A 25,410-nucleotide genomic window follows, 5' to 3' on the forward strand; every position below is an offset into this window, starting at 1 on the left:
AGGCAGAGGGCACTCCTCTCTGGGAGCCATGGGATGCTCCAGAGGGTGCTGCATCCCAGAAGGCCTAAAATACTAATTTTGTCCTAGAGTTACCCTAACAAATTGCCACAAACCAGGTGGCTTAAAACACCAAAAATTCATTCCCTTTCTGTTCTGGAGGCCAGAAGACTGAAGTCAAGGTATTCATCGGCAGGGCTGGTCCCTTCCAGAGGCTCTGAGGGAGAATCTGTTTCATGCCTCTCTCCTAGTTTCTGGCAGTTGCTGTCAGTCCTTGGCATCACTCAGCTGGTATTAATAAATGCATGATTCCGATCTTCATCTTCACATAGTGTTCCCCCTGTCTCTGTTCTTTTCTCATAAGGACACCAGTCATATGGGATTAAGGGCCCACCGTAATCCAGTATGACCTCATCTTTATTACACCTTCAAATACCCTATTTCCAAATAAGGTCACATTTATAGATTCAGGGAGTTAAGATTTCAACATATCTTTTGGGAGGGACTAAATTCAACTTATACCAAGGTTGGACAGATTCAGGGGTGAAAGTGATAAATACATAAATCCTAGTTCCAAAAGGATAAAGGCATTATGATACCATGCATATATGAAGTTTAAAAACATTCAAAAATTCTTAGACTGCTTACAGGTACATATATATGTAATAAAAGGTATACATCAGAGTGATGCATACGTGTGGAGCATGCAGAACAGTGTCTATGAGAACAATAAACTTACTTAGGACAGCGGTTAAATCTTACAGAAGAGGGAGAATTCAACTGGGGAGAGGTTTACTGGGTTCCAGTTTTATTTATAATCTTATGTTTTTTAAGATGGACAATGGTTGCATGGGTGTAGCATTCTTTGCACCTTTGTCTAGGTCTGAAATATGTCCTAATTTAAAGAAAAATAAAAGAGGAAATGGGCCTAATATCTGGAACTTACTGAAGGAAAAGTGTAAAGTACTTAAGCTGAGTAGAGGATCAGAAAAGGGGAGGACCAGGGATTTGAGGGTAGAAGGCCTTATTTCTACGTTTAGTTAACGCCACTTGAGTGCTCACTAGTTAGCAATACCTTTTTCTATTTTTTGTGTTCGTTCATCCTATATCCTCGAGTATGTTCGCATTATTTATTATTGTGTGTATCTCCTCACCTTCCTAAAGTACAAGCTTCTGAATAGTTGGGAATATAAAGGCTTTATTTATTTGTCTCTCCTAAAGCCCTGTGTTTTCTTTATAGGGACTTGATAAAGGTCTGTTAAGTGAAGTTAGTATAAGGTATCCACAACCCTTTCCCCTGTCACTGGTTTTGACATTTAAAAATGTATTATCACATACTAACAGAGTATTCTTTATGGCTAGAACAAAGAAAAAAAGGCACAAGGCCTTTTGACACCATTGTTTAATGAAAGAAGAGTCCAAGTAAAATTTTATCCATGTAGTGTCACTTAAAGGCTTTAAATTGGTTGTTAGGTTCATGCCATGCTAGGAGGGTGTGTGTATTTCTGTGTTAATATAGTTAATGTAATGGAATTCACTCATGTCTGACTCTTTGCAATCCTGGGGACTGCAGCCCACAAGGCTCCTCTGTCTATCAGATTATCCCAGTGGGAATAATGGAGTGGGTTGTCATTTCCTCCTCCAAGGGATCTTCCTGACCCAGGGATCAAACCCATGTCTCCCACGTCTCCTGCATTGCAGGCATATTCTTTACCATGGAGCCATCCATATATTAACCATAGTTGATATTAAAAGCCCTTATGTGGGGTTGAGAATTTTTGGAGGTTCTCTTTAGACAAAAAACGTACACCTCACGTGTGCACTCGTGGCTGATTCATGTCAATGTCTGGCAAAACCCACAACAATATTTGTAAAGTAATTAGCCTTCAATTATAATAAATAAATTAATTTTTAAAAACAAACAAAAACCCACAGAGCTTTTTTGAGTGTTATACTCTCAAGACTAAGAGGTATCTAAGAGGTGATGGCTTTTATACAGGTAACAGGACAAGTGGGATTCCCTGGTAGCTCAGCTGGTAAAGAATCCACCTGCAATGCAGGAGACCCCAGTTAGATTCCTGGGTTGGAAAGTTCCCTGGAGAAGGGATAGGCCACCTACTCCAGTATTCTTGGGCTTCCCTGGTGGCTTAGCTTGTAAAGAATCCACCTGCAATGTGGGAGACCTGGGTTCGATCCCTGGGTTGGGAAGATCTCCTAGAGAAGGGAATGGCTATTTTCTCCAGTATTCTGGCCTGGAGAGTTCCATGGACTGTATAGTCCATAGGGTTGCAAAGAGTTGGACACGACTGAGTGACTTTCACTTTCAAGAGGACAAGTGGGCCACATTATCCACATAGATGCATGTGAAGCCTCTCATGGTGTGGAAGGAAGCTCAGGGTTGCTGCTCTGAGGGTTGCTTTAGCTCTAACATATCAAGCTTCTCTGGGTCTCTCTGAGAGAGGCTCCCTAACTCAGGTCAGAGACAAACCCTGCATTTCTTGTTTCTCTGGCTGTTTGTGGGTTTTTTTTTCTTTTTTTCCTTTTTAAAAAATTATTTATTTTTATTTATTTATTTTTTTTACTTTGCACTATTATATTGATTTTGCCATACATCAACATGAATCCTCCATGGGTGTACACGTGTTCCCAATCCTGAACCCTCCTCCCACCTCCCTCCCCGTACCATCCCTCTGGGTCATCCCAGTGCACCAGCCCCAAGCATCCTGTATCCTGCATCAAACCTAGACTACCGACTCATTTCTTATATGATATTATACATGTTTCAATGCCATTCTTCCAAATCATCACACCCTTTCCCTCTCCCACAGAATCCAAAAGACTGTTCTATACATCCGTGTCTCTTTTGCTATCTCGCATACAGGGTTATCGTTACCATCCTTCTAAATTCCATATATAAGCCTTAGTGTACTGTATTGGTGTTTTTCACATAAATCAAATATATTCTCACTGAGTCCTTCAACCTTGAAAACTTTGTGTTTCTTCTAGGAAAACATCTGTCTTGTACCTCTGTCTCAACCCAGGAAAAGTTAGGATGTTTTGGTATTTTCCTTGCTGATGGCTCTGTCTTCTGATAGGATTTGATCCAAAACTCTCCTTTTATTCCACTACCTGGGAGGTGACCATTGGGAGAAAGTCAAAGGAGTAGGGTGGGTGCCAGAGTGGGAAACAGTTTTTTGTACCAGTTAAGGATGTTCTAATGATAGTAAAGTTAGTGATGAAGAATCAGTTTTACTCTAAGCCCCCTATTTTCAGATGCTTATAACTCCCAGGAATGCAAGTGAGTACATGTTTACAATTCTAACATGGCAGGATGCTTAGACAAGGGTTTTTTGTGAAATGTGGTATTATCAAGTCCTGTGAATCACATCATATAGAAGAATAGATTTTGAGGCATGAAATTTACATTTCTTAGAAGTCTGAGCAATGGATTATGTGTGTTTAGAGATGAGGAATTGATTTCATCTCCAAATCCATGAAGAAAATGAGTTTAAAACTAAGAGGCACCTAAAAATTGGCTCTTCTCTTTTTCTCTCTCTCACCCAATTTGTTATTTACTCTTGTGCCTTTCTTTCTATCTTCCCACCTTATTTTAGACCCCATCAGTTCCTTATAAATTATGAGCTATTTCATATATACAGAAGATAATACAGCATATATGTAAGGTATAGCATAATAATATAAAAACTTGTATATCCATCACCAAGCTTGAGAATTAGAACACAACCAATGCCTTTGAGGCCTACCTGTGCCCTCCCTGATTCAGCCACGCATTCCTTTGCAGAGGTAACAACTATCCTGAACTTTGTTCATAATTCACTTATTTATGCTTCCATTGCACACCATATTCCTTTAAATAACATCTTACTTATTATCTTATCCATTTTGGACTTTATGTAAATGTAATTATACTAGATGTATTACTTGTCTTCCTCTTCCCCTCCCTCAATTTTGTGTTTGTGAGATTTATTCATATTGATTTGTTCAACTGTAGTAATCAGTTAGTTATCCATCATATGAAAATCCCACAATGTGTGTATTTCCTGTTGCTGGAGATATGGGATTCTTCCGGTTTTATGCTTTTGCATATTGTTGTGCGATGAACTTTCTCATTCATATCCCCCGATGCCCATACATGATAGTTTGTCTAGTTTCTCAGTTGAGGGTTATTTTATACACCCCTCTGCCCCGCCCTCAACCAGGGTGACATTTGATGTCTGGAAACATTTTTGGTTGTCATAACTGAGGATGTGCTCCTGGCATCTAGCAGAGCAGGTGGAGGCCAGGGATGCTGCTAAACATCCTACAATGCACAGGACAGCCCTCCACAACGCAGAATTATCTGTTCCAAAATGTCAACAGTTGAGAAGCCCTGATCTAGAGTACATGCCTAGATGTGAAATTGGGTCATAGTGTGTGCCCAAGTTCTGTTGCAGGGAAAAGCCAATTCTGACCCCACGTTGGAACTGTTTCTTTGACTTGCTTTTCATTGCTTTTGTTATTGTAATCATACATAATGGCTGCCTCAGGGAATCCTGCCCCTCTGCCTAACTGTTAAGCTAAGGTGCCTTTGTTCAGGACCCTGTTCACCTGTGGATGACTGGAACGAATAAATTAACACATCCCCTGCCTGAGGCTTGCCATTCTAGGAGATATTTACAAGATTAATGGGTTTTTTACTTTGTTTCCTCACCTCCCCTCATCTATGTTCTATAAAAGAACCTGGCATCCAGATCCTGTGAGACATTAATTTGCCATCTGATAGGTCAAACAGCTTGTTGAATAAAGTTGTATTCCTTGCCTCAACACCTTGTCTCCAATTCACTGACCCATCGTGCAGGGAGCAGAGCAAGTTTGGATTTGGGAACATTTCAGCTTTACTTGTTTAGCTGCTAAGTCACTTCCTACTCTTTACGATCCCATAGACAACATCCTGCCTGACTCCTCTGTCCGTGGGCTTTCCTAGGCAAAAATACTGGAATGGGTTGCTGTTTCCTTCTCCAGGGGATCTTCCTGACCTGGGGATCAAACCTAAGCCTCCTGGATTGGCAGGCAGATTCTTTACTGCTGAGCCACCAGAGAAGTCCCTCAACTTTACTAAGGAATAATAAAATTATGTTTCAAAATGGTTGTACCAGTGTATATTCCCAATAGCAAAGAACAAGATTTCTAGTTGCTCCACATTCTTGCCAACTTGCAGCATCATTACTGTCATCATACTTTTTTTAATCTTAAGTTTTTTGTTTTGTTTTTAATACTTATTTAGTTGTATTGGGTATTAGTTGCAGCATGTGGGATCTTTGTTTCAGTGCACGTTGTGGCACATGGGCTCAGTAGTTGGGCTACTTGGGCTTTCTAGTTGTGGGATGTGTGCTTAGCTGCTAGGATATTAGTGGGATTTAGTGGGATATTAGTGGGATAAAATGTGGGATATTAGTCCCCTGTGTGTGTGTATTTAGTTGCTCAGTCGTGTCTGACTCTTTGTGACTCTTTGGACTGTAGCCTGCCAGGCTCCTTAGTCCATGGGATTTTCCAGGCAATAATACTGGAGTGGGTTGCCATGCCCTCTTCTAGGGGATCTTTCTGACCCAGGAATCGAACCCACAGCTCCTGTGTCTCCTGCATTGCAGGAATGTTGGTTACCCGCTAAGCTGTCTGGGAAGCCTCTTAGTTCCCTGACCAGGGACCAAACCTGTGTGCTCTGCCTTGCAAGGCAGATTCTTAATCATTGACTACCAGGAAAGTCCCAAGAATATATACTATATGAGGCCATTTTTAAGGGCTCTCCGGGTGTCTCAGATGTTAAATATATGCTTGCAATGGAGGAGACCCAGGTTCTATCTCTGGGTTAGGAAGACCCTTGGGACGAGGGAATGACTACCCACTCCAGTATTCTTGGGGCTTCCCTGATGGCCCAGATGGTAAAGAATCTGCTTGCAATGTGGAAGACCTGGGTTTGATCCCTGGGTCAGGAGGAACCCCTGGAGAAGGGAAAGGCAACCCCACTACAGTATTCTTGCCAGGAGAACTTACAAAGTTCAAAAACAGGCATGCATAAATAGATGATAAGAGTATACAAAATAACTGGGGGTATGAGGAAAAAGCATAAGGGACTTTTGGGGGTAGCCATTTTTATTTAATTCAGGTATTAAAATTTGTAGAACTATTTTCCTGAATAATACTATTGAACTAGTATAATCAAGAGGGTGGAAAGTGAGGAAGCCACTGGACTACTCTGTTTCTGCTGAGACCATCACAGATATTTGCTTTGAGACCACACTGCTTCCTTCTCCATCTACAGTCAAAGTAGATGTCTCATGCCTTGCCTTTTGATACCCACAAAACTAGGAACTGTACCCTCGGACCTCTATTATCACTGCTATGGAAGTGAAATTTTCTGAGCCCACGCTCACTAACAGAAACCAGAAACCACAGAAGAAGCACGGACTACACCTCACTTGTCCTTCCAAGTCTCATGGGTGATTATTATCTGCTCAGCAGAGGTGAAGTTATTAGTGGAATCCAGGCCATCAAGGCAGGAATTCAGGAAATGTAGACTTGGTTTCCAACCTCTGTCAAACCTTATTTGCTGTAACTGAGACTGGAATGGAGTCACGTGTACTAATCTATGATATTTGCTACAGGATGTAAACCTGAAGGGGGAGATGCCAGTTAGGAGGCTATTGTAGTAGTCCACCTGAGAGATGATGGTGTCTTGGATCAGAGCGACCAAAGCAAAGGTGTTAGGAAGTGGTTGGATTTATATTTTACTCAGAAAACAGGACTCGCCCATACATTATGGCAGGGTTGAGGGAAAGATATAAAAGTGTGAAGATTAATACTTTCACTGCTGCCCCAGACATCCAGTTTTCTTTGCAAACCCTCAAGAATATAAATTCTGTGATGACAATAAAACACCAAGTCCAGTCATTCAAAATTATAAAGTAAGGTGATAAGGTGGTTTCATGTACCTTAAGGGCTTGACACCTGTACTGGGTAAGCCAGAAACTGTGCTTCAGGTCTTCCAAAGAAAAACTGTGATGAACAATTAGTTGTTTCATACATTGCTGCTTCTAAATCAAGAGGGTAAAGTAGTACATTTAAAATGAATTTATTGAGATTCATTGAGCTTAGTAATTTGTATAGAGTAAACTCCTACATATGAATGAGTTCTGTTCTGAGAGCACTTTCATAAGTCCAATTTATTAAAGTCCAACAAAATCAGCCTAGGTACCCAACTAACACAACTGGCTATATAGTATTTACTGTAATAGGTTTATAATACTTTTCACATGAATAATACATAAAAAAACCAAACAGAAAATAAAACATTTTTAATCTTATAGTACCTTGAGAAGTACATTAGTACAGTACAACACAGGGTATACAGGGGCTGGCATGGAGTGAACAGGCAAGAAGAGTTACTGAGTGGAGGAGGAAGAAGAGGTGTGAGATGGTAGAGCTGGAGGATCCTCAGCCGTAGGAGATGGAGGGCAAGCTGCAATTTCACTCATGCCAGACATCAATGGAACACGCATTTGCATCTTTGAAAGTTAGCAACTTGAAGGTTCGTATGTAGGGGATTTACTTGGGGTTCTAAACTCTTCCTGGGACCTGTGTAGGAGAGGGCCTTTTCTCATCTCCTGGATTCCAGGAGCTTCTGACTGAGGCAGACACATGTGGGAATATCCTAGGCACTAAATCCCCCTGGACTGCATTTTCTAACCCTCTGTACACCTGCCCCTTCAGGAACTATGCGTAAGGCCAGTTTGCCCCCATGACCTATGTTTTCTCTTCTAGTTTGCTTCAGTGATCCATATGTTTCCTTCTCGTGTGTCTGATTAACTGGCCAGAAACAAATGGCCACCTAAATCCAGAAGAAGATCTTCCATTTTCTGAGCATTGATTGTATGTTTGGCAATAATAACTTAGGTGCTTTCTATGAATTAACTCATTATATCCTACAAGAAAGTTCTTTTATTATCTTATTTTAGAGATGAGGAAACTGAGGCACAGTGAAGCTATGTAACTTACTTAAGATTCTACTGCTAGTGAGTGTCACAGGTGAAATTCAAACCCAGCCAGTCTGGCTTCAGAGTCTAAGCTCTGATTTCTACTACATTATCTCCCCATCCTGGCTGGAAAATAGAAAGTCTAATACCTACATTGAAGAGTCGAAGTGAGAATGAAATGATTATTATTAGTTCTGTGGAGGAGGATGGCCATTTTCTGATCAGTAGGCTGGGACAGAGAGTATGTTTTGTAAATTAAGATCCACACATAATCCTCAAACCAAAATAAGCATTTTTATTTAATTTTAAGAAACTTAAAGTGAAGTTTTGCATAAGCAAGGTGCCATATTAGTACATTTCAGTGGGAAAAAAAGCTCTCTGAATATATTTGCATCAAATGGAAAACAAGTAGGGTCACTCTGACTTCATTTCCATAGCTGACTCCTAAATAGGATGTACAGGTCCACAGGGAAACTTTTCCGGACCTAACTGCCTGGAATTGGTTTATGCACTTGAATACATTTGCACCCTGTTCCAAATGCCCTTTGTCTTACTTCAGTCACGTCAGTATTGATAAACAGCCTTGGTGGTGGTTTATCTACTAAAGCATGTTGACCCATTTTGTTCCACCTCAACCCAGTATACTTCATGTGGAAGACACAAAGACTAGGGAAATCAATTCACTGTAATGGGCAATATTCTCACAAACAACTTCAGGAGCATGGATGCTGACTGAAGAGCTGAGGTGGGTTCTTATCTTGTTTTGTAGAAACTGATGCTGCCTCAGTAAATGCTATATTCAGCTCTGGTTTCCATGCTAGCCCAGTCTATAAAGTCAAGAGATTTTTAAGTGGATGTAATATGTCCACATCCTAAAGAGTGAACTAGAGAATGGCTTATTTCTTTAAAATTCCATAATACCTCAAAACAAACCAGTGGCTCAAGTTAGTCGGATTCACAAGCTAAGAAATAAATAGTTCAAACAACATTTTCTCTTGGGTTTGAAATTTCTAAAAAAGAGAAAGGTGCACCAAGGAAGCTAAAGTGGCTTCTTGCTTATTAAGAACACCTAGGCAACATTTAATGGAATTGATCAACTGTAACCTGATTTTTTTTTCCACTCAGACTTCTACAATGCCAATTACGTAAAATGACTTCTCTAATTTATCTTCTCAGATGTAAGGTGTTAAAACTGCTTTTTAGTATAACTTACACAAACCCTGATTGTGTTCATTTGTTAAAGGAGAGTAGGGATTCATAGACTAAATCTGAATGTGGAATTATGAGGCACAGGAAAAATTATAAGGTACATGGCAAAAATAGTTTGCTTTTATTTTATTTTTTTGGAATAATTTTATTTTTGGCTCTGCTGGGTCATCATTGCTGTGTGGGCTTTTTCTCTAGTTGTGGCAAGCAGGGGATACCCTATAGTTGTGATGTGCGGGCTTCTCATTGGGGTGGCTTCTCTTGTTGCAGAGCATGGGCTCTAGGGTGCGCAGGCTTCAGTAGTTGCATCACATGGGCTCAATAGTTGTGACTCCTGGGCTCTTGAGCACAGGCTCAGTAGTGGTGGCACACAGGCTTAGTTGCTCTGTGACATGTGGGATCTTCCCGGATCAGGGATAAGAACCCATGTCTCTTGCTGCTGCTGCTGCTGCTAAGTCGCTTCAGTCGTGTCCGACTCTGTGCGACCCCGTAGACGGCAGCCCGCCAGGCTTCCCCGTCCCTGGGATTCTCCAGGCAAGAACCATGGAGTGGGTTGCCATCTCCTTCTCCAATGCATGAAAGTGAAAAGTGAAAGTGAAGTTGCTCAGTCATATCTGACTCTTAGCGACCCCATGGACTGCAGCCCACCAGGCTCCTCTGTCCATGGGATTTTTCAGGCAAGAGTACTGGAGTGGGGTGCCATTGCCTTCTCTGATGTCTCTTGCATTGGCAGGCAAATTCTTTACCACTGAGCCACCAGGAAAGCCCCGAGAATGTTTTTTAATGAGAAGAAATACAGGGAGGATGCAGTTACTGATGCGAGAAAGTGAACTTGCAGACTTTCATGGGAAATAAGATACACACACACACATAAAGACACACACACAAAGACTCTAATAAAAAGTACTATGTGATCAGGACATAAAGAGAACCACACAGCACATGCAGGTAACGACCTCATGGTTTGCTCTGAGGAGAAGTATATGCGGTATTAGCTTTTTAAAAAGGATAGGATATTGGAAAAGGAAGGTAAACTGAGTATCTGCAAGAGAGCCTTGCTCAGGGAAAGGCCAGTGACATTTTTATTTTTTGTAATTTCTAAAATCACAGTGAATTTATTTATTTATTTTAATTAATTTTATTTATTTATTTATTTATTTATTTTGGAGAAGGAAAAGGCAACCCACTCCAGTATCCTTCCCTGGAGAATCCCATGGACAGAGGAGCCTGGTAGGCTACAGTCCACAGGGTCGCAAAGAGTCAAACACGACTGAGCGACTTTACTTTAGAATATTGTATTGGTATTGCCATACATTGACATGAATCCACCATAGGTGTACATGTGTTCCCCATCCTGAACCCCCCTCCCACCTCCCTCCCCATCCCATCCTTCTGGGTCATCCCAGTGCACCAGCCCCAACCACCCTGTATAATGCATCGAACTTGGACTGGAGATTCGTTTCACATGTGATAATTTGCATGTTTCAATTCCATTCTCCATATCATCCCACCCTCGCCTCTCCCACAGAGTCCAAAAAACTGTTCTATACATCTGTGTCTCTTTTGCTGTCTCGCATATAGGGTTATCGTTACCATCTTTCTAAATTCCATATATATGCATTAGTATACTGTATTGGTGTTTTTCGTTCTGACTTACTTCACTCTGTATAATAGGCTACACTTTCATCTACCTCATTAGAACTGATTCAAATGTATTCTTTTTAATGGCTGAGTAATACTCCATTGTGTATATGTACCACAGCTTTCTTATCCATTCATCTGCTGATGGACATCTAGGTTGCTTCCATGTCCTGGCTATTATAAACAGTGCTGTGATGAACATTGGGGTACATGTGTCTCTTTCAGTTCTGGTTTCCTCAGTGTGTATGCCCAGAAGTGGGATTGCTGGGTCATATGGCACTTCTATTTCCAGTTTTTTAAGGAATCTCCACACTGTTCTCCATAGTGGTTGTACTAGTTTGCATTCCCACCAACAGTGTAAGAGGGTTCCCTTTTCTCCACACCCTCTCCAGCATTTATTGCTTGTAGACTTTTGGATCGCAGCCATTCTGACTGGCGTGAAATCGTACCTCATTGTGGTTTTGATTTGCGTTTCTCTGATAATGCGTGATGTTGAGCATCTTTTCATGTGTTTGTTAGCCATCTGTATGTCTTCTTTGGAGAAATGTTTGTTTAGTTCTTTGGCCCACTTTTTGATTGGGTCGTTTATTTTTCTGAATTGAGCTGTAGGAGTTGCTTATATATTTTTGAGATTAATTATTTGTCCATTGCTTCACTTGCTATTATTTTCCCCCATTCTGAAGGCTGTCTTTTCACCTTGCTTATAGTTTCCTTTGTTGTGCAGAAGCTTTTAATTTTAATTAAGTCCCATTTGTTTATTTTTGCTTTTATTTCCAATATTCTGGGAGGTGGGTCATAGAGCATCCTGCTGTGGTTTATGTTGGAGAGTGGTTTGGTTTTTATTTTTCAATTTGTTAATGTGGTGTATTACATTGATTGATTCCTGGATTAGAATCTGCATTTGGAAAAGGTGCAATGTATTACAATTTGGATTCCTGTTATTTATTTTTCTGCTCTGATTGCTATGGCCGAAACTTCCAAAACTACATTGAATAGTAGTGGTGAAAGTGGGCACCCTTGTCTTGTTCCTTACTTTAGGGGGAACGCTTTCAATTTTTCACCATTGAGGATAATGTTTGCTGTGGGTTTGTCATATATAGCTTTTATTATGTTGAGGTATGTTCCTTCTATTCCTGCTTTCTGGAGAGTTTTTATCATAAATGGATGTTGAATTTTGTCAAAGGCTTTCTCTGCATTGATTGAGATAATCATATGGCTTTTATTTTACAATTTGTTAATGTGGTGTTTTACATTGATTGATTTGCAGATATTGAAGAATGCTTGCATCCCTGGGATAAAGCCCACTTGGTCATGATGAATGATCTTTTTACTGTGTTGTTGGATTCTGATTGCTAGAATTTTGTTAAGGATTTTTGCATCTATGTTCATCAGTGATATTGGCCTATAATTTTCTTTTTCTGTGGCATCTTTGTCAGGTTTTGTTATTAGGGTGATGGTGGCCTCATAGAATGAGTTTGGAAGTTTCCCTTCCTCTGCAATTTTCTGGAAGAGTTTGAGTAGGATAGGTGTTAGCTCGTCTCGAAATTTTTGGTAGAATTCATCTGTGAAGCCGTCTGGACCTGGGCTTTTGTTTGCTGGAAGATTTCTGATTGCAGTTTCAATTTCCGTTTTATGTGACTAAGACTAAGGAATGTAGAGTAAAAAAATTTGTTGTTTTCTCCTCCTTGAGAATTGCAGACCCCTCTCTCCTTGGGGACCCTGGACTTCTTACCAACCTACCTAGGAATTGACTCTCTCATCAGCAACCCCATACAAACTATTATGCTTACACATTAACTCATCCACGCAAACAAACATCAATGTACAAATTTAAAAATTTAGTCATACACATGAATAGGTATAAATATGTATAAAGTGCTCGAATATACTAACAGCAACACACTTAACCATGAATGTAGCTCACTCATTAATTTCAGACACGCACACACATTTATTCACTGACATGATCATTCTCTTCGGTTACTCACTAATGGATACACTTATATACTCACATATGCATGTTCATTCTCTCATTCAAACAAATATACTCCAACCACCATTTACAAACATGAAATGCTCATAGATTTACATACCCAAATATGCTCATATAACCACATACTCATTCACTCATATATATCGACACTCATATATATATACTCATGTGTGTTCTTTAATTTATGCTCACACACATTCATATATTCACTTAGAAACAAACATGGTTTAAAATTCACTTGAACACACTCATTTACACATACCCTGTCCCAGATGCATATCAACATACTGCATATATAACTTGATTACCATTCACTCATACATAAATGTGTATTCAAACATACAAGTAAACTTATGAATTTACTCAAACACAAAATTGATAATATACATGCACATGCAGTGTCACTAATGATAACATTCTCACAGTTCTCTCACTCAAAAGGACATATGACAGATTAACTCATAGGCACATACATAGTCTCACATATTCTCTTTTACACAGACATGCTTGAAAATTCACTCACATGAGCATGATAATGCATTCATCCACTCACATGAACACACTCACAAAATCACTGACACACTAGACAGTCATTTGTACTTACATGTACTGACTCCCACTTCAACTTCCAAAAAATAATGTGATTATAAATGGAGCATGCTCCTGTGTTCACTTGTACATGAACCTGCTTATACTTACAAAAACTTATGCAATCACTATATAAATACACTCACACATGAACATGCTTATAAGATGAACCCCATTCACTCACTGAATGCTTACAAATTTACTAACACACATGGACACACTTACATCCACATGTTCACATGTTCAATCCCACAGACTTACACATTAATTTGCTTATATAAACATACCCACAGATTCATTCACACACATAGAACATACTCATACATGCTCATTTTCACTCACTGATGCTTTCTCTTATTAATGTATATAAACACACATACAAACACAGACATATATTCAGTCACACATATGTGAATCCCCATCTCAACATGATTATACACTCTAGTGCTAACACATTGAATCACACACATGTATTTACAAACTCATTCACATATATACTCTTACATATAATGATTTATACAAATCACATGTCCAGTCTTAATTCTATATTTACATACCTGTGTAGAAACATCTGTGTGTTCTCTCACACGCACATACCTGCTGTCACTAATGCATATGCTTACAAATTTCCTAAAACAATTCATGCTTATATGCAGACATAACACATTCACTAACAGATACATTCTAAATTCTTACACACGAGTAGACACATGGATGCTACCGCAAATGCACACATTCTCTCATTCACATGAATATGTTCACAAATTTATTCACATGTAAGACACACTCTCTGTCTCACATGAACACACACATCCTTACAAATTCCCTTGTGAACACACTAACCCATGATTTTACGTTTTCTTTCAACACACTCACACATTTCCACACATGAACATGCTGGTACTTCCACACAGAGAGACTGATATACTCACATTCACTCACACATAAATGAGGTCACACACAGACATACTTGCATATTCATTGGATCAAATGTGCTCACACATATAGTTACCATTTACCCAGATGTCAAGTTCACACATTAACATGAATGATCATAGACACATGTACATGTATATTAACTCAGTCACATACAAAAATATGCTCACATGCTGTCAAACACAGTGACCCACACTCAGTCACTTGCACACAGATATGCTTACATACATTCATATCAATACATCTACTCACATACATGAACACTCTGAAAATATCAGTCATACATTCATCCCCACTTGCACATGAATGTACACCTACAGACAATCACTCCCACATGGACACACTCATGCATTCAGTCACACATAAGAGCACATTCTTACATTCATACACACAAATGAACATGCTCAAATTAACATGCTTAGATGTGCAAACATGCACACTTATTCAGTCACAGCTAGATATACTCACATCCAATCAGGATGCCCACACAGTCATGTGAGCTAAGACATTGACATTAAATGACATGAACATGCTCACATGAAACTGCTTCTATATTCCTTCACACACAAGTGTCCATATGTTAATCCATACATGACTGCCATCACATACATGACCATATACACACATTACCACACATTTCAGTATAGTCACACAAATACTTACATGTTCATTCAGACGTAAACCATATTCAAACATGTGCCTAATGAATGTATTCATATTTTAATATGTTAAAACACACAAAACCTCTCAAGTTTATTTACACAAAGGAAAATTTGACATAAGTGTACATAATCATATTCAGTCACACACATAAACTCACTTAGATACTCATGAACAGATGAAGACTTAAATACATAAACAAACAGAAATAAACATTGATATATTCACTCACATGAACTTGCTCACAAATAAATTCATGTGCACAGGCACACCCACATACACTTACAACTTCACTTAAAATTGTACATCATGCTCATGTATATAACCTTGCTTATACATTCAGTTGCAGTAATGAAAAATACATTAATACCTTCACGCACACCAACTTACTCATGCCTTGATGTACACACATGAACATGCTCACATATATACAAATACACACTCACATATAAATAAACACACAAATTCATGTTTTCACAAATACAAGCTTTAACACTTGCACATTCACATGCTCAAAACACAAATGTCTTCACATTATCACTTCCACACAAGGAACACACATTTAGTCATATACAAGTGTCATCACATTCACTCACAGAAAAAAACACATATATTACCATGCCCCTACATACAAGCATGCTTATATACTCATTAACACATACGTTGCTATATTCACTTAACATTGCATTTCCATATGCACACATAGATGTGTGCATGTGTGTGTGTATACTCATGCATTTACTGACAAACTTGTTTGCACATTAGCTTAAGAAAAAATGTAGAAAAACAAAAATATAAAGCGTACATTCACTCACAGTCATGAACATACATGATATGCTTACATTTTCATTCAAACACAGAAACATGATCAGATATATATACTCACACAGTACTTTGCACACAGAGATGAACAAGTGCACATATACATACAGTGAACCTGATCACAAACTCACATGTACACTCATTAACAGTCATGTACATGCATATGATCAACATTCACACATACACTCATGCAATGACTCAAAAGCAGATGTACACATTAAGAATCTGACACAAATGAACATGGTTACACATTCACTTACAGGTGAACATGCTACCAGCATGAACATGCTTACAAATTCACTTATATATATGAACACAAAAACACATTAACATACTGACATATGAACAGGCTCAATTCACTCTTACACGAAGAGATGCTCACATACCTCCACAGGTTACACATTCACTCAAATGAACATGCTCACAGATTTATTTCTGTTCATAGACACTGTGGTTCCCAGGTGTTGCAGTGGTAAAGGACCTACCTGCCAGTGAAGAAGATGCAAGAGACACTGGTTCGGTCCCTGGGTCAGGAAGATTCCCTGGAGAAGGGAATGGGAACCACTCTAGTACTCTCACCCGGAAAATTCCATGTATCAGAGGAGCCTGGTAGGCTACATGGAGTCACAAATAGTCAGACAGGACTGAGGAATGAGCACACACACATAGACACACTGACACATGGACATATTCAAATACAGATAGACTCAAGTTAACGTGGTTATACATTCACTCACTCACATACTCGAATATACCTCGCATACGCTGTGTCACTCATACATTTACTTACATGCATGAGCATACTTATCCTAAAGTTGTTCCCACAGTCATGTGTACAGACATTGTCACACATACAAGTATGGTTACAAATTCCTTCATACACATAGACACCCTGACATCTAATCAGTCGCACATAGACATGCTCACAGATACTTTGTGGTCACTAGTCACTCAAATCAACAGCATATTCTTCATATTTACACATTCACAGATTCACTAAGATACAAGAAACGTGCATGTACATGCACAACAGACATAAATTCTCTACTACTGGAGCATATTCACAGACTGAAAACATAGTCACCAATTTATTCATATGTATAGATACATTTGGTCTTCCCTCATGGTTCAAATAGTAAAGAATGTGCCTGCAATGCAGGAGACCTGGGTTCGATCCCTGGCTTGGGAATATCCCCTGGACAAGGGAATGCCTACCCACTCCAGTATTCTAACCTGGAGAATTCCATGGACAGTGGAGCCTTGTGGGTCACAGTCCATGGGGTCAGAAAGAGTCAGATGCCTCTGAGCAACTAACACGTTCACTTTCGTAATGTGCTCCCTCATTTACTTTCATAGACACACTCATGTAACCATACAAATTCCTTTATACAAAATGCTCACATGTCCACTAAGACATCAACATGCTTACAAATTCATCCACAGACAGACACATATATGCACACAACAATACACTAAGATGCTCTTATATGTGCATTTTAATATATTCAGAAAGAGGAGCATTTTCATGTATTTATGTGAATACAAATTTTCTCACAGGCATCACAAAGCTTATACCTACACACACAGATGACTCACATAAAAACACAAACACATACTCATATCGTTTTCACAAAAATACTCACACATTAACAAGCTTACACAAATGAACAGTTACATACTCAGTCATGAAAATGTCCTTACACATACATTCCCTCAAACTAGCTCACACATCCACTTACACACATTCAAATACGATCCCAGTCATATACAATTCCCCATGTAGAAGATACAAACAGCATCATACTTATATTCTCACAGGTGAATATGCTCACACTTATTATGAAGTTCCCACATTTTCACACGTAGAGGTATTCAAGTGTACTCATATGCACACACTTGGACATTAACTCACAGAAATATACTCCACTTTCACATGATCAAGAACAGACATTCATCTCACATACATGAATATGCTAATATTCATGCCCATGGTCACACATTCACTCATCCATATGAAAAGTTCCATTTACTTCAACACACAAACTCATATTTAAAGAGGCTCCCATGCTCATTCTCAAACATGTGGTTATAGACATGCACAAGGTCGCATTGACTGGCACAAACATGCTCTCACACTTATTCACTCATAAGAACTGCTCACACATTCACTTGAATGTGATGCCAAATTAAATCAGTTATACTTACATCCATATACTCATAGTCACTCACATACACATTAACATGCTCAGAAGTAGGAATGTGCTCATGCTCACCAAGACACTCTCACATTCACTCACAATCACACAAAATTCATTCAAGTATTCTAATGTAGTTGAGTTTTGAGTGATGCAAAGGTTAGGGGTTCTGACCATCCATGTGAATCTGAATATATTTAACATGTAATCTACCATCACAATATAATGTTTCTGTGAATCCAGGGTTTTGCATGCATGGATTCAACTAATCATATATTGTGTAGTACTGTAGTATTTGCTATTGAAAAAATCTGCATATAAGTGGACCTGCACTGTTCAAACCCTATTGTTTAAGAGTCAGATGTACTTTTAAAATATCATACAGGGGAACTCTTTGGTAGTCCAGTGGTTAGTACTCAGCAGTATCACTGCTGGGGCCCCCTGTTCATTACCTGGTTGGGGAACTAAGATCCTGCAACCTGCACAACATATGCGTGAAAGTCGCTCAGTTGAGTCTAATTCTTTGCAACCCCATGAACTGTAGCCCTTCAGGCTCCTCTGTCCACTGGATTCTCCAGGAGGGAATACTGGAGTGGGTTGCCATTTCCTTTTCCAGGGGATCTTCCTGACCCGGGGATCAAACCCAAGTCTTGCACATTGCAGGCAGACTTTTTAACATTGGAGCCACCAGGGAAGCCCAACATGCCCCCCCCCCCCGCCCCCGCAAAAATCAGACAAGTGAACAGGCTTAAATTTTTACACTCACAAACAAACACGGTAATATCCATGGATATGTCAGTTGTTCACTCATGCATGCACAAACATGTCCTTAATCACACAAATATATTCCTATTAACACACTCATACCTGAAGAGGCTCACCCATTCATTTTCCCACACAGACACTGCTATATAAAGGAACCGAAGATGGCCTCATTTTACTTCTTTACAGCAGGCTGTAACCCATTAGCTGAAAAGCCAGTGAGCACCAAACTCAGTTTTTACATACCAGTTGGTTTAAACACTGGGTTGGGTCAAAGAATTCGTTCGAATTTTCCATAACATCTCACGGAAAAATCCGAACAAACTTTTTGGCCAGTCCAGTGTATTCCAAAAAAAGCAGATTTTAATCCATTTAGAGTACTTCCATGGTGCTTTAGTGGTAAAGAATCCGCCTACCAGTGGAGGAGATGCAATAGACTCAGGTTTGATCACTGAGTTGGAAAGATCCCCAGAGAGGGAAATGAGAAGCCACTTCAGTAGTCTGCCTGGGAAATCCAGTGGACAGAGAAGCTGGGCAGACTACAGTCCATGGGGTTGCAAAAGAGAGCGATACAACTTAGCAACTAAAGGAGAACAACAATGAAAATGTGAGGCTTTTTTTCTCTACGTGTTGGGGCCAGAACACTGGAGCATTAAGAGTGTGCTGCTCTCCAGGGGCTGATCGCCCTCAAGATCTGATGCACTGAACTGTGCCTTCTTTTCCCCTTCTATGATGTCAGCCAAGAACCCTCACTTTACCTTTGCCTCCCTTAGCTAAGGGAGGGAGGCAGTCTGGGAGCCCAGTTTTCCATCCTGATGAGGCTCCAGAGCCCTATCATAAAATGCATTGGTGATCCTCTTCCACCACTTTCAGAGGAGAGGCACTCTGGTTTATCTCAAAGGTGTCCAGATCTTTCACGATTACCTTGGCAGTTAATTTACTCGTTTCAACCCACAAAGCAAGCTCTTGAGCATAAGTTCTTTAAAGGAAAAAGTAGATTTTGTGTTTTTTACAGAGGGTAGGTGCAGGATGAGGTGCCCCACACCGCCAACCCCTCTCCCAGTTCTCCAGCTGCCACAGACCTGGAGCTGGGGCTGAGCCAGGAATGACAGCAGAGGCCAGAATGAGCGGAGAGTTTGGCAGTACCCAAACCATTATAGGCAGGGCCGTGCATCTTTCTGATTGGTTCCTGGCATTTGTGGGATTTGCTTACCTCATGATTGCATCAGTGTAGGCGGGGCCAGTTGTGCACAGGGTTTTTGATTCTTAACTGGCTGCTGGAAGTGCATCCTACCTACTGTTCTTAGAATCCAGGGATTCCTTTGCAGCATGCTTTGTGGAGTATTCTACTCTCCGTACCCAGGCTCAGGGACCCTGATTGATTCCCACCTTCCCCACCTCCCTTTCCAAGATGGTCTCAGCTTAGTGCCATACCTTTGCAGAAGAACAGGCTTCCCGCCCCACGTCGTGGTTAGCCCGCTCACCCCCTCCTCTGTCCTCTCCCAGGTCTGGAGCAGTCTCCAGTGTTGTCCAACTAGGAGCAATGGAGCCCAGACGAGCAGCGAGTCCCTGTGCATCTGCAGCTCACCAGGATGCAGCTCTTGAACGGTGATGACCACAATTCCACCTGAAAAGTCCACTTTGACATCTAACCTCTCCTCTGATGCTCCTGACTTCGCTCTGCATTTCTTTAATTGGTAAGCAGGAGTGAGAGAGTCAATTCCTAGGCACATTTATTGGTAAGAAGTCCGGGGGTCCCCAAGGAGAGAAGGGTCTGGAATTCTCAAGGAGGAGGAAAGGACAAACATCTTTTTTTTCTCTACATTCCTTAGTCCGTAAGTTTTTTTTCTTTAAGCCCAAAACTGATGATTACACAACAAACAACTAAGTTTAAACTCTGTACTAAGGATTATATAACAAAAATGTATCCTGTTTGAGGACAGTTTGTCTTTCCTGAAAACCTTCTGACTAATCCTGATATCTTAAAATGTATATAATGGGAGTAGGTCTGGTAGGATCTTTCTGTTGTTAAGTTCTAATCCTGTTATCCTAAAATGTAAATTGTGGGACTGGGTCTGGTACATTCTTTTGAATTATTATAATAACTTATTAAAAAGTATATAATTCGCTTGCTAAAGACTAGTAAGGGAGGTATTCTCCCTCCCCCCTTCTGATGTCTCTGTCAGAAGCTTTCTCTGGCTCTTTTCTTACTTTAATAAAACTCTGCTACACAAAAGCTCTTGAGTAATCAAGCCTGGTCCCTGGTCCCGAAGCTGAATCTTTGTCTTCAGAGATCACAAATCCGACATCGTTCACCGTAAGCTATCAGGAGTTGCCAGGCTGCCAGGGGCTTGGGGAGCCGTGGGTGAGTAGACAAACTTTTAGAAGGAGACGGCTGGGGAAGATGTCAGCCTGGGCTTTTAAACCCTTGCCCATGCACCCTGCCTGGTTGCCAGTCCTAGAGGAATTGGTGGTAGGGATGGGGATGTCCACTTGAGATGGATCCCCTTGTTTCATTGCCTATGTTACTGTGCTAGCTAACAGTGACCAAATCACAGGGGTTGGAGAACTGCTGCCAACGGGTCCATGTATCCACGTCCAGGGACTAAGTTCTCCTCATCCTCAGTCTTGTGTAATGTTTCCTGTGTGTGTACTTATGCACATGCCAGTGGGCACTTGCTACAGGGAGTGGCCAGTGTTGGGGTGAGGACTAATATTAATATATTTTGCTCAGTTGATATCTGGTATAATTGAAAGGACCTTAAATGGCCTAATCCCAAGTTTCTTTCCTCGCTCTACTCCACCAGATGGTGAGTGTCCTCTTCAGACTCTCCTTATTGAGTGCATCCAGATGCATTCCTGCATATTCTTCCTGAATAGTGTTTCCTTGTCAGCCAGCAGAATTATTCAGAGAACCCAATCACATGTGGCTCAGGAATCAGGGGCTACCTCACCCACTTAATACTGCAAAACCCTCTTCCCACAGACCCTTCTGATTCATCCTGTTCCAGAATGCAACCCCCACATGTCCTACATTTTCCTGTAATGCTCACCTTTCCTGGGCTATCCAAGAGGTGAGTCACTGGGTCTCTGAACCTTTCCCCATAACCACCCAGAAGGGCTGGACCATTTGTGATTAAATGGAGATAAAATTCAAAGGTGTAAACTTGTACTGCTTGACATCTAAAATATTGTGAGTGATTTTGTACAGACAGAAAAGACAAAAAATAAATAAATAAAATGATTTCAATGCAACTCTAAGTGGCAGCACCACACCAGAATGTGGTTTCAGTAGAGCCCTCTCTGGCTTGGGGACCCAGCAATCTTCTGCTGTGCCACTCTGTTACCTATGTCTCTTTTGAAGTAAAAGTCCTGATCGTTCTAGGTATAGTGGGAAAGGATCACTGCACTTTTGTGACCCAGGGATGAAATCATATCAAACCCAATTTAAGCCAGAGTGCTTAAAACTTGTTACACAACCGTTGTCCTAAGGGAGGCCGCTATCCCTAATGAACCTGAGTTGAGGCTCTCTGGAGGAAGAAATGCATAAATATGAGTAATGTAGAGAGGATCCCTTCTCCATCACACACACAAAGTATATCCAGTGACAAGCAAAGGAGATGAGACAGAAAGAAATCAGAAAACTTGAATACAGAAGGAGGAAAGAATTTAAACTGATACAAAGGCCCACAGTTTAGTCCAGTTGGAAATCTAGAATTTGCTAAAAGAATTTCTACCCAGGTAATGTCTTTGTCCTTGGCAGACAGGTGTCGATTACTGTGTCCTCACATGGCCTTTTGTTTTTTTTAGTGTTGGTAGTGAGTGAGAGCTCTGTGGTATCTCTTACTCCTATAAGGATACCCTCCTGTTAGATTACACCTCCATGCCTATGATGTCATTTAATCTTCCTCCTCCTCCTAAGTCACATCAGTCGTGTCCGACTCTTCATGACCCCATGGACTGTAGCCTACCAGGCTTCTCCATCCATGGGATTTCCCAGGTAAGAGTACTGGAGTGGGTTGCCATTGCCTTCTCCTCATTTAATCTTAATTAGCCATTAAAGGCCATATCTCCAAATATGAGGGTTAGAGTTTCAGAATACCCATTTTGAGAGAATAGGATTCACCAGCTCAGGGTCTCTGAGTACCTTTATTTTGAGGATGGCCCAATATATGGGCGATGGTTGCCACTCTATAATCATTTGTAGTACAGGGCCAAGAAGTGTAGTTTTTTGCACTAGTGCCCTATGGGCAACTTATAGGTGTCATGGGTGGTCCAGAGATGCTGGGAGGTGCATAACAGAGATCACCAGAGCCTCAACAATGAAGGAATCTCTGGAGACACTAATGGAAGTGTCCATTGATTTAGATCTGGACAGATTCTAGAGTCTTTTGTTGTAAGATTTGTTAATATAAATCAGTATAGTAAATTCTGGTTTTCTAATTGGATTAAATTGTAACTTTATAGACAGTAATAGAAAACAAGTTTATATATTGACTGATGAAAATATTGTGACCAGAGGCTCATAGGAACCTAATCCGTTATTTCCCCTGGGATTAATGCTTTGGTAGTCACTAATTCATTACTTGTATTGACTTTAAGAATATATAGAATATAGAGTGAAAAGACACAAACACATTGCAGGGACTGATATTCCTTGGTCATCGTTTGAAAGTACTATAGGATCACAGTGCTGCTCAGCAGCTCTTCCTGTTTCTATGCCCTTTTGGAAAAAACATCCCTGCTTAAGGTCAGATATCTTGGGTGAGCAGGTCAGAAAGCTTTGGAAAGGCCAACTCTCTGCAGGGCTTAGGCTGGGTACTTGTGTTTACTCATTGAAGACATCTCCAGTCTCAAAGCACATGATTAACAAGAGAAATGCTTGCTTGCTTGCTCCCAGAATGAATGTCTTTGAGAAGACACCATTGAGGCCTAAGAATCTGAAATGATTTTGCTGGTAAGGGCCAGAAAGTTCTTTCTCAGTGTCCAGCCATTTCCTGGCCCTAAAAACAGGTATACAAGAGCAAGGTTGATATGGATGTTACAACAAAATGTTAGTCCCAGCTCAGATAATGTGACTGTGCTGGAGTAGACTGGTTACCTCAGCTCAGGAGGACACTGAGGGTGGAAGATTACTTTTCCCATGGCAATCAGCTGCCCCTGGATGAATCCCCACCAACATGGAAAGCTGTGTCCATGCTGATTCCAAGATGAGGCTCTTTAGGGGATGGACTTAATGCTTGTTTTCTGTGGACTGCCCCCTGTATGCTTCCTCTCTTCACTTGCCTAAATGCCTGCTCCCTGTAGCCCAGCCCCTCATTCTGGCTGTTCACATGGACCCAGTCCTTGGATAAAAGCTGGGGAGAAGGAGGAGAAGGCTTCCTCACCATATGCTTCTGGCGGGCTCACCGTGGGGATAGAAGGGGATGGGGTAAAGAATGTGTACAGGCTTCCCTGGTGGCTCAGAGGATAAAGTGTCTGCCTGCAATGCAGGAGACCCGGGTTCAATCCCTGGGTTGGGAAGATCCCCTGGAGAAGGAAATGGCAACCCACTCCAGTATTCTTGCCTGGAGAATCCCATGGACAGAGGAGCCTGGTGGGCTACAGTCCACGGGGTCACAAAGAGTCGGACACGACTGAGCGACTTCACTTTCACTTTCATGACTAGATATGTCTACATGTGTGTCATAGAAGGCATGACCCTGGAAAGGTGGCAGCTGGGGTGTTCTCTGTTGTTTGCTCTCTGGGAAATAATGTGACATTTACTGATGACCAAGGACTTCTTTGTTTCAGCAACAGCTATGTAAATGAAAATGGTTGTGAAGGTTTCGGTTGGACAGGGTGCTAACAGCACATTGTGTCCATCTGAATCCATATGTTGGAGGTAAGCCGCTTCTACACACTTGAGGGTTTTTCTTTTTATTGAAGTATAGCAGTGTTATATTAGTTTCAGGTACACAACAGAGTGACTCGGTTATTCATAGACATCTTTTTATATTCTTTTCCATTATGGTTTACCACAGGATATTGAATATAGTTCCCTGTGCTATGCAATAGGATCTTGTTGTTTATCCATTCTATGTATCATAGTTTGTATCTGCTAGTCCCCAAATCCCAATCCATTCCTTTCCTATAACCTCCCCCTATCTCCGCCTTGGTATCAAGAAGTTTGTTCTCTGTGATCTGTAATCTGTTTTTCTTTCATAGATATGTTCATTTGTAGCCAGGTGAAGGTTTATAAATGAATCTTTTTTTATATTGAATTGTTAAATATTTGTTTAATTTATTTGGTTATGTTGGTCTTAGTTGTGGCACGTGGGATCTTCATTGACACATGCAGGAACTTTAGTTAAAGCACAAGGGATCTTTTAGTTGTGGTATGCAGGACCTTTGTTCAGCATATGGGTCTTCAGTGGCAGCACGGGGGATCTTTGATGCACCATGTGGGATCTGTAGCTGTGGCATGGTGATCTGTTTTGCAGTGTGCATGATCTTTAGTTTCGGCATGCAAGATCCTCTAGTTGTGGTACGTGGGATCTTTGTAGTGGCGTGTGGGATATTTTGTTGTAGCATGTGTGAT

General features: G+C 40.7%; 1 protein-coding gene across 1 annotated transcript in view; it reads right to left on the reverse strand.

Moving 5' to 3' along the window:
• Positions 1 to 19,664: 19,664 nt before the first annotated feature.
• Positions 19,665 to 25,410, reverse strand: part of LOC138930861 (nuclear RNA export factor 3-like) — a 33,435-nt gene continuing 27,689 nt past the window's right edge. The window contains 2 exon segments of the mRNA XM_070291252.1: positions 19,665 to 19,809; positions 20,265 to 20,518. Of these exon segments, the coding sequence (XP_070147353.1) occupies positions 19,665 to 19,809; positions 20,265 to 20,518 (399 nt within the window).

Source organism: Ovis canadensis, chromosome X, assembly GCF_042477335.2.
Source record: "Ovis canadensis isolate MfBH-ARS-UI-01 breed Bighorn chromosome X, ARS-UI_OviCan_v2, whole genome shotgun sequence".
Classification (NCBI taxonomy): Eukaryota; Metazoa; Chordata; class Mammalia; order Artiodactyla; family Bovidae; genus Ovis; species Ovis canadensis.